This window comes from Haemorhous mexicanus, chromosome Z (assembly GCF_027477595.1).
Source record: "Haemorhous mexicanus isolate bHaeMex1 chromosome Z, bHaeMex1.pri, whole genome shotgun sequence".
Classification (NCBI taxonomy): Eukaryota; Metazoa; Chordata; class Aves; order Passeriformes; family Fringillidae; genus Haemorhous; species Haemorhous mexicanus.
The window spans coordinates 65,521,549-65,531,279 of NC_082381.1; the positions used below are offsets into that span (position 1 = coordinate 65,521,549).

The 9,731-nt window shown below is 41.1% G+C and overlaps 1 protein-coding gene across 1 annotated transcript in view; it reads right to left on the reverse strand.

Annotated features, from left to right (window-relative positions):
• The window catches only part of TBCA (tubulin folding cofactor A), a 26,379-nt gene extending 17,385 nt beyond the window's left edge, over positions 1-8,994 (reverse strand). The window contains exon 1 of the mRNA XM_059873787.1: positions 8,880-8,994. Within this exon, the coding sequence (XP_059729770.1) occupies positions 8,880-8,932 (53 nt within the window). The 5' untranslated portion in view covers positions 8,933-8,994. The remainder of the gene's footprint in view (positions 1-8,879) is intronic.
• Between the last annotated feature and the right edge of the window lie 737 nt (positions 8,995-9,731).

A 9,731-nucleotide genomic window follows, 5' to 3' on the forward strand; every position in this document is an offset into this window, starting at 1 on the left:
CCTTAGGTATTTATTTGAACTCCATATTTGTGACTATTTAGTAATTAAAATAACTATATCTATTAACATAAATCTTGAGAGATGGTCTGAGCCAGTTCAAGTGTTCTATGGTTCTCAGGTGCTGATAGTTTATATTGAAGTCATTCTTCAGAAATTAAGTCTGCAAGGCAAGCACACCTCACATTCACTCCAGGGAGTTAGGCCAGTGTGTTTCCTATGACTCTTCCTCCTTCCTGACATACAGAGTTAACAGCTTCCAGAATTCAGAGACATCCACAGGACTGATATAAAGAGCTCTCATGGTCTGACACTGGCCAAACACCAGGCACCCATGAAAGCCACTTGCTCACACTCCCTGGCCACAGCTGGGCAGAGGAGAGAAAAATTTAATGAAGGGTTCCTGAGCTGAGATAAGGACCAGGAGAAAACACTCCAAGGGCAAAACAGGCTCAAGCTTAGAGGTACTAAGTGCGTTTATTGCTAACAAAACCAGATGATAATGAGAAGTAAAATAAGCCCATAAAGAACACTTCCCCCCCAACCCCTCCCTCCCTCCCACTGACAGCACAGGGAGACAGGGCATGGGGATTTGGTCAGTTCATCACCCGAGGTTTTCTTCTGCTGCTCAGGGAGAGGAGCCCTTCCCCTGTGAGGCCGTGGGGTCCCTCCCACAGTTCTCTGTGAACTTTCCCAGCATGGCTCCAATCTCATGAGCAGCAGTCCTCCCAAACTGCTGCAACCTGAGTCCCTCCCACGGGCAGGCAGACAGTCCTCCCAAAACTGCTGTGGCGTGGGTCACTCTTCCACAGAGTACAGTCCTCCAAGGATAGGCTGCTCCAGCCTGGAAGGAGGAGCCCCCTCTCTCCATAGAGTCTCCCACTGGACCACAGCCTCCTCCAGCCTCAAATTTTTTGACAGTATTGGTTTTTTAAAAAATTTCTGTGAAGACTAAGTTATTTATATACTAGAACAAAGAGTCACAAGTAAAATAGTGGTATAAAATATTTTGCAGTTGGGTCAGATGTTAAAAAAATCTGTAAAGAAGCTTAATTTTGAAATATATTCTACTGCAGTCTACATATATGATGCAAGCACTGCTAGAAAGTGTATGGAAACTTTTGATTTGAGACACGTGGCAAATACTTACAGTACCAACTAGTGACTAAATTCTCATTTTCCCTCCTTAAAAATACATCTGTGACCCCGAAATCCTCAAGTCCTTCTCCTTTCTAATACCAAATGTTAAAGAACTGCCTACAGTAAGTATTCGCTCATTCTTCAAGTCTCCATTTATATTAGCTCTTTTCAGCTATACATAAATGTTCAACTGAAGTGAAGGTTCCCACATATCTGACTTAAATCTACTGACAAGTTTGCTTTCCTTAGGTTATTTTTCACGGACCCTGGAGAAGAGGTCTATACCCCTAGAAACAACAGATGAAAATAACCCAAACAGAATAAAAGTATTTTACTAGAATTTCCCAGTCTTTCACAATGAAAAAGCAGAAACATAAGACCCAGTTATTCTACACCTTGTCTCTACTGCCAGTCAGTAGTTATCTACTAGGGAAAGAATATAAAGAAACAAATAAAGTGACATTTCTGGTGGCATTACTGCCTCTAGAAATCAAGTTAAGGACCTTTTATCACTGAAGAACAAAACTAAACCATAAATGTTTTTACAGACAAGAGGTCAGCTCCTAGCTATGGCTGCTGCCCTTTTATAATTCTTTACACATTGACTTTCATATCACTTAACTTAATAACTTTACAATTTCAGTTTTCTCTGTAAGAAACCGTTTTATAATTTTAAAGCTGGAGACTAAACCCAGAAGAGCCCAAAGGGCTTGACAGAATCTTAAGGTAGAAGGAGAAAAAAAATCCTTTCCATATCATTATGATTTATTTCTTAATCCATTTTCCTTTACTCATTCTCTCTCCCCTAATTCAGCTCCCCAACCTGGAGAGCAAAGTAACACAAGATAGTTTGAGACAGCAAAAAAGCTGACCACTGGTGAACAGAGGTCTTCTCCCTGGCTCTAGCACACACTTCTCCCAGCAATATGTTCAAGTGATCTCTCCATACCAAAACTGCAGGAAATTAATACAATGAACGAAATGCCAACAAAGAAAACAACAACAATCACCCCTCAAAAAAACCCAAAAACACAAACAAACAAAAAACCCCCAAAAAACCAAACAAAAAGAACCCCAAAAAACAATAAAAGCAAAACAAACAAACCCAAACAAACCAAAGCCCAAATAAAAACAACATAAGAGTTTTTCTCCTGTGTTAAGCAAATTGAGTGAGCTCAGCTTGACTAGCATCAGAAACCAGAGAACGATTGAGGGAAATGAGATCTCCATATCTAGAATCACTTTGATTTCTCAAGGGACTTCACCTCCACTCTGCTTAGGGTGCAGAGTTTCAAGTGCTGTTCTAACTTCCAGCTGCTGCAGAAAGAGCCCCAAATTGACCTTGTTTCTCACTTCACAAAGGCACCTACATTCTTACTCCAGTCCATATACATCAATGCTGTCATCTCCTGTAGTTACATCATTAGCAGTAGCAAGCAAATCAGCAAATCTGCCTCTCTGATCATAAGAAGGGCAGTTTATCTGAAATTTGGCAGACGAAAAAAATTATGTACAATGGGGGTTTTCTGCATGCATAATGAAATTAGGATCATCTGTACATAGAGAAAAATTCTACCTTCTTCCACAGTCACAGACAGGAACTACTAATGGAAGCCTAGAAGAGAAGTGGTAAAATGGTACAAGGACAGAGGAAGCATGTGCTACTACTCCTAATGTTCCCCCATTATCAGCTGCTGACAATTCAGATTCTACATAAGCTAGAAGGGCACTTGTGTGCTTAAGCCACCAAATACAGACTTCTTTCCAATATTAGAAAAACCAACACAAGAAACATTTTCCTGGCTGGATTGAGCAAGCAGACCTCTGAAGAAGATGAGGGGGAATTGATCAGTTTTGCTATTGAGCAAATTCACAATGTCCTATTCACTAGGACAAGCACTTCTTCAGAACTAATGTTACCATTAACCACTGTACATTCTAATATGCCACGGATTCAGCCCAAGAGAACAGAGTGACAGTACTGACTAGATAATGAGATATCTATGCTAACTTAGTTCAAACTTAGAAGTCCATAATAGTGTAGCTGTACAAGGCACAGATTTTTTTCCTTATAGTATAATAGATTTCTTATATAAATATTAGTATTAATATTTATAGTATAATAGTAATTTTTCTTTTAGTCTAATGTATTAGCACTACGCACAATTAGAGGGCAAGTAATCCAGCAACTACAGCAACACTGGCAGTATGCTAACCAGTACCTGCAGAGCTTAAAATACCAGGTCCCTAATCTGCAAATTTTACTTCCACACATTCTTGGGTTCACTAAGGCTACATAAGAATACAAACTTTACAGACTAAAGGGCCCAAGAGAAAAATCCCTTTAAGGATGAAGAAATACTTAACCCAGTTATGCAAACTGCCATATTTTCTTAGCCACAAGTGCCTACTTTCTGATTTAGACAGGATACCAAATTTATGAGCTTATTTTTTTCTTCTAGCAACAAAACCAGCACCAAAGATAAAATTTCTCTTTTAAGACTCAAGATGTAACAATACATGAGCATATGGATCATTTTTAGCCCCTTCTGCATCTAACAGCTTATAGAACTGTTAGATTTATCATGACACTTCAAGGTAACTTTGCAAGCTTGGATCTTCTCAAGGATCACTACTGTAAAAAAGATGAAAACCAGGTACATGATTTTTTAAGTCAGAAAATTATTTCAAGTTAAAAATTACTTGTAAAGTTAAAAAATTTTGTATCATCTGTGTCACTACAGGTCTCTCTGAATCTTCAAGGCTTCACTTGTTCTTGCCTCTACAGAAAGTTGTAAATGCTAAGGAGCACAAGAGCTTCAGTTTTAGATTAGAACAAGAAGTGAAGCCTCTGATGTGGTAACAATTTGGGTTGCCAAAGATCTTCACTTCATTTTCCCTTAATAATCCAGGCATCATCTTCAGACAAGACTTTTTGTTCTGGAGAAAAAACCCACAGAAACTACTTCCTCCCCTCTAGGCCCCTCCCAGCTGGGAGTAACTGTAAATGCTACAATAATGAGAAAAACTAAATAGAATTGCAGTCATATTATGTGCCTAGGCAATTCACGATGCATCAGAAAGACTTACTAGAGTTAAAAGAAAAAACAATGAATGCTGTGGTCTTGAATGATTTCCAACTATATGATACATATAATTCAGTAATCTTAAAGTCAAGCCAGGATGGATTAGCATTGTTAGCATAGTTGTAATTCATCTCCCGCATAAAAAGCACTACCATAAATTTAATACCATGTTTTTAGACTTCCCATGGATCCACATTATAATTCAACAGAAAATAATTATTTGTAATTGTTTAATCCACACAGGTGAGTATGTGGCTTCACGCCATGAAGAAAAACAAAAGCACTACACATATGCATAAAGCCACCAAACTGGTACTACCAAGCAGCTGGAACTACTGTACCCCAAACTTTTGAAAGGCAGCTTAAATGAAGGTTTTAACCTTATTTAACCTTTAACCTTCATTTTAACCTTAAATGAAAGTTAAAAGCCACAGTTTTGCACATATTCTCACCCAAACGAAAATTTTAGAAACAGGGAAAAAAGCTTTCCTCCTTAATATTGTATCATTAACAACACTTATGGCTGTAAACCTGCTTAGCCATGTTTTAATTTGCCAGCTAAAATGATAACATTAATAGATTATTATGGTCAGCATTGACATGCATACAAAAGTTTTGCTTAGGGGGCAGAATATAATGGTGAACACAAAAAACCTGAGATGCCAGATTTTTTTTTTTAAAGAGGTAACAGGATGGAAGAAGGAATGCAAGAGACAATATTTTGCATATCTGATTACTACTACTAATTAAATTCGTGAAATATGTCTAATAAGGAATCTCTTAGGTCTTCTCTAAAGGTACAGTAACAAGTAGAATCAAACACATTAAAAAGAAAAAAAAAAACCAAACCAACACATGATGCCATTTCCACAGCAACAATTGTGCCCTTGTCACAGCTTTTTAAGATATGTGTGGATACAGTTTGTTGCTGTGAAGTTAAAACTTGTATTGAAAAGAATTAGAGAAATAGGAAACCTTTCAAAAAAACCCAAGGTTTATTTCTAGACCTTCCAACTAATAATTATCCATATTGGTAACTAGGTATGTCACAGACATTACCTCAGACAACATCTAAGTGCAGGTGCACTCTTTTCTTGAACCACATAAAGTAGGCAATTTATGTGCGAAAGAGACTACCTTATTAAGTTTCAAAGATTTTAAGCAGTCTTCAAACGCAGGGCCAACTCCAGACTTTAAGTATCTGATACTGATGCCAGAACCACTACAAAAGGAACTTAAGACATATCTAAGTAGCTCTGGACCGCAATTACCACACTTGGCTAACACTGAACCCAAATTTACGACTCCAGGACTGAGCTGCTGACAACCCTAGGCAGTTGTGCAGATGCACAATCTGCATTCTGAAAAGGGCTTTGGGAGTCAGCTTGTATCCAACAGAGCATTCTGTATATTCAATCTTGAACCTCTGAGCTCTCAGATGTGTAGCATACACACATGAAATCGCTTTATCATGCTGACTCAGAATAGCTGAGCAGCTCTGCAGATCATTCCTCAGTACCCAAACAATAGGAGATATCCTAGCCCTTCCCATTAATTGAGCTAACAAACAGTTGTTGCATACAATCTTCTAATTATAACAAAAACAAAGAAGAGAGACCTGAGTTTCTCATCAGTACATTGGTTCTGTGAGTTACAGTGAAGATTTATGGCTAATGGGCAACATGCAAGAAAGCAACCATACTTCATATACAGTGGACAGAAGATAGTGAAGATTTCTGACTTACACTAGAAAAAGCAAATTTCTTGAGAAACCAAGAACAAAAACTAGTTTTGTGCTTGAATTAGCAATACAGTGAACAAGGAGTGAAAAGGAGTCCTTGCGTTCTTCATATTTCTCACAAAATATATCCTGAACTCACTAGTAAAATAATTCAATTTAAGAGAACTGTTCACATTTATATTTAAAATCATACCAACAGTTTTGTGAAACTTGTAGAACTTTCTGAGCTTGGAGCAAAGGGGAGAATCAGTGTAGACTGCTTTGTAGTATGATGCTATTTCACAAAGAGAAAAAATAGTATCAACACCAGTGCAGTAGGCAAAAGAACAATCTTGTGAAGATACCAGGTTTAGAATGGTAAATTTAAAAAAAAAAAAAAAAAAAAGGAATTGCTTCACAAAAAATCAATACACTTTCCCCATAGGTTCACAATGTAAAATTCTATAATCAAGGCTTGTAGATTTGTAATTATGGTATGTCAGCCACATTTAAACAAGCATGTTAAAAGATTGTTAAAGTTAAACTAACACAATTGCAATGTGAATTGTCTTAGTCTCATTCTAATCTACTTGTGTCACTTCCAGTTAATCAGATGGAAACTATGGGCAAATGTCAGTGCTATTTTCAGGCAACCCAACTTACTTTGTTTGTGATGGGTTTTAAAATTATTTCCAATCTGAAACGCAAATAAGATATTTTAGAAGTTTTTTTTTTTTTTCACTAACCAATTCTCTCACTATCTAGCAGGTAGTTGCTTGGATTTACTGAGAGCAAAACTATTTAGAAGTATTGCTTGCTAGGACATAAGCCACAAATAAAGAAAACATTACTACTCATGCTCACACTTCTTTTGAATTACAAACTATTGAAAGTATAAAATTACCAAGAGCCTGGCTATCAGATTTGCCTAAAAAAGCAAAAGATCTCCCTATTTCTAGTTTAAATTTCTTTTACTGATACATAGCAATGTAAAAATTGTGCAAGCAAGTAAAATACCTACAACCCAAAATACAATCCCTTGAGAGGAGTACACAAAGAATTTATGACTTGCAGTTTAAGAAAAATACCAAAGCAGAGCAGCAGCTTCATTCTTAGCATGGAAAAAAAGTGATGAGCTAGGTAACTAATAAAAAAAAAAAAAAAAAAGCTACAACAGATGATTAGCACAAGTCAAAGGAAATGTCTATATCCTAACAGTTCCCAACCCCTACCTTTTCTGATATATTCTTAAAGCCTGAGCACTGAACATGGTTAGAAATCAATACTACATGCTAGATTCCATGTGCTTTTCTAAACAGAAAACAGAAAAAAACGTAATGAAAATTAACTGAAGTGCTAAATCAGTCACTTTAAAAAATGCTTATAAAGCCTCTATGTAAGTCTTCTCATGCACCAGGAAAAAAATGCCTATGGAGTTGTTTTAGTTCAAAATAAGAGGACAGTGTTAATGCTCCCAAGTTGACACAAGTCACAGGTATGCCCCCTGTAGCAGAATGCATAACTAGGCTTCCGGTTAGAGAAGGAAGGGTGGAGTGGGACAGAGCCATACCTCTTCTTGTATCTGTGTGCAGCTGTCACAGAACCGGGAGCTGTTGCTGTATCATGACCCCACAGAGAGTTAAGATAACATTCCTCTTCTCCGTTTTTTTTTTTTTAAACGACCTTCACTTAGAGAATGCCAGCTGCTACAGAGTAACAGTAGATATGCCTGTTGCTACTGCACAAAACACTCAAGTCAAGTTTACTTGCTTATTCACATGGACAGTCTCCAAAAGCAAATCTGGACCTTGCTGATTGCATTTGTTTTGTTTACCCAAACGTTTTCATCCCTTCTTTGTATTAGCTCTGAAATGCATAGTTGTGTGGTTTGCTCCTACATTCAGAGAAATTCTGAAGTACCTTATCTAACATCGACAGTGACAACTTTTCTAGTCTTCAAGTCTGACCTTTCAAAGTGAATCAAGTATAAGAAAATGAGCATATCTTACTGACAGGAATTTGCAAAGTCATAACATAAGCTGATTATATGAAACTGCACTATTTAACATCCTCACCCAGCACACACACTAATTCTTGTCTCTGCCTGAGACAGCAGTCTTTGTAGACTTAAAAAACCCCAGCGTGACCAAACAGTGTTTAAAGCTACAGCAACAGCGAACCCCAGATACACTTTTCTTAAAAACTACGACTCCGTTGAAACCAGGGAAGATCAAGGCGCTGGTGACGAATCTACCAGGAGTGCCCATGGAGGTGGTGGAGTCCCCACTCTTCGAGGTGTTTTAGGAAAGAACAGGATGCTATGGTCTAGTTAACAAGGTGGTGATGTTTGGCTATAGGCTGGACTCGATGATCTCAGTGGCCTATTCCAACATAATTGCTTCTGTGATGCCACTGGTTCTGCAACTTCTGAACCAGAAATATTCAACAACACCTTTGGTTAAAAAAAAAAAAAAAAAACCCAAAAAAAACCCCAAACCAAAAAAAAAAAAAAAAAACAAAAAAAAAAACAAAAAAAAGCACCAAAAAAAGCCCACAACAACAACAAAAAAAAACCCCCAAAAAATCAAAACCAAACATCTGAGGCTTCATACCTTGGCAAGGTATGAGGCGAGACTGTCTTGCACACCGAGGGGACTAGGTGACTGCCCTTGACTCCCAAAGACACTAAGGAAAGGGAACGAAACCCGCATTCAACCGTGCCCCAGAAAAGCGCGGCCTGTTCCCGACGGCCGTACGCGAGGTTCATGGAAGCCCGTACCAGGGCCGCTCTCCGGCACAGCCCGCCAGCTCCACATAGCACCGCGGGCTCGCGCGCGGCACAGCCGGCTCCGCGCCCGGCACGGCCGGTCCCGCACGGAGCCCCGCTGCAGCCCCTCGGTCCGACCGTGCAGGGCCGTGCCCCAGCCGCCACTCACCGCCTCACGACGCCAGTCTTAATCTTGATCTGCCGGAGGCGCGGGTCGGCCATGGCGGCGGGCGCCGTGACTGCGCAGCCCCGCGCCGCGCATGCGCCGAGCCGCCAGCCCGGGCGGCACCACCGGAGCGGGCGGGAACCCCGCGCCTTCCCCCCCTGCCCCGGCGCAGTGGAGAGGGCCGGGCAGAGGGGCGGTGCCGCCCAGGCGGAGTCGCCCGGCGTCGCCCGGGGTTGTTCGCGGACGGCGAGAAGCGTGGGAGCGCAGCCTTGATACCGATGTAGGAGCGGTTCCGATCGGTACCGTGATGATGGTGGGCTGGAGAGTGACCAGCACCACCCGCTCCCGACCACTAATAACGGGGTCCGCATGATTAACGCCATTTCGCAAGACAAGCAGACATTCTCTGGTGCTGTGTTCTGCGCTTTCCCCCCATTATCAGGCCCTGAAAGTACGGTGCGCCGAGGAAACAAACCAAACAGATTTCTTTTTCCAGTTCCACTGGCCTCAAGATTCCTCCGCACCAGGCCGAACTCCTCTCCTTGCCCTCCTGCATATCCCAATACCTGGCCGGCTCAGTGCTGTGGATGACCCTGTAGCAGCGCTGGGAAGCTGCAGCTCCCAGAGCAGCTTCTGCCCACAGCCCCACAGCACTGCCTGCCTGCAGACCCCACAGCACTGCCACAGCCCCAGAACACTGCCTGCCCACAGCCCCCCAGCACTGCCGGCCTGTAGACTCCCAGCACTGCCCACAGCCCCCAAGCACTGCCCACACCCCCCCAGCACTGCCTGCCCACAGCCCCCCAGCACTGCCCACAGCCCCCCCAGCACTGCCCACAGCCCCCCCAGCACTGC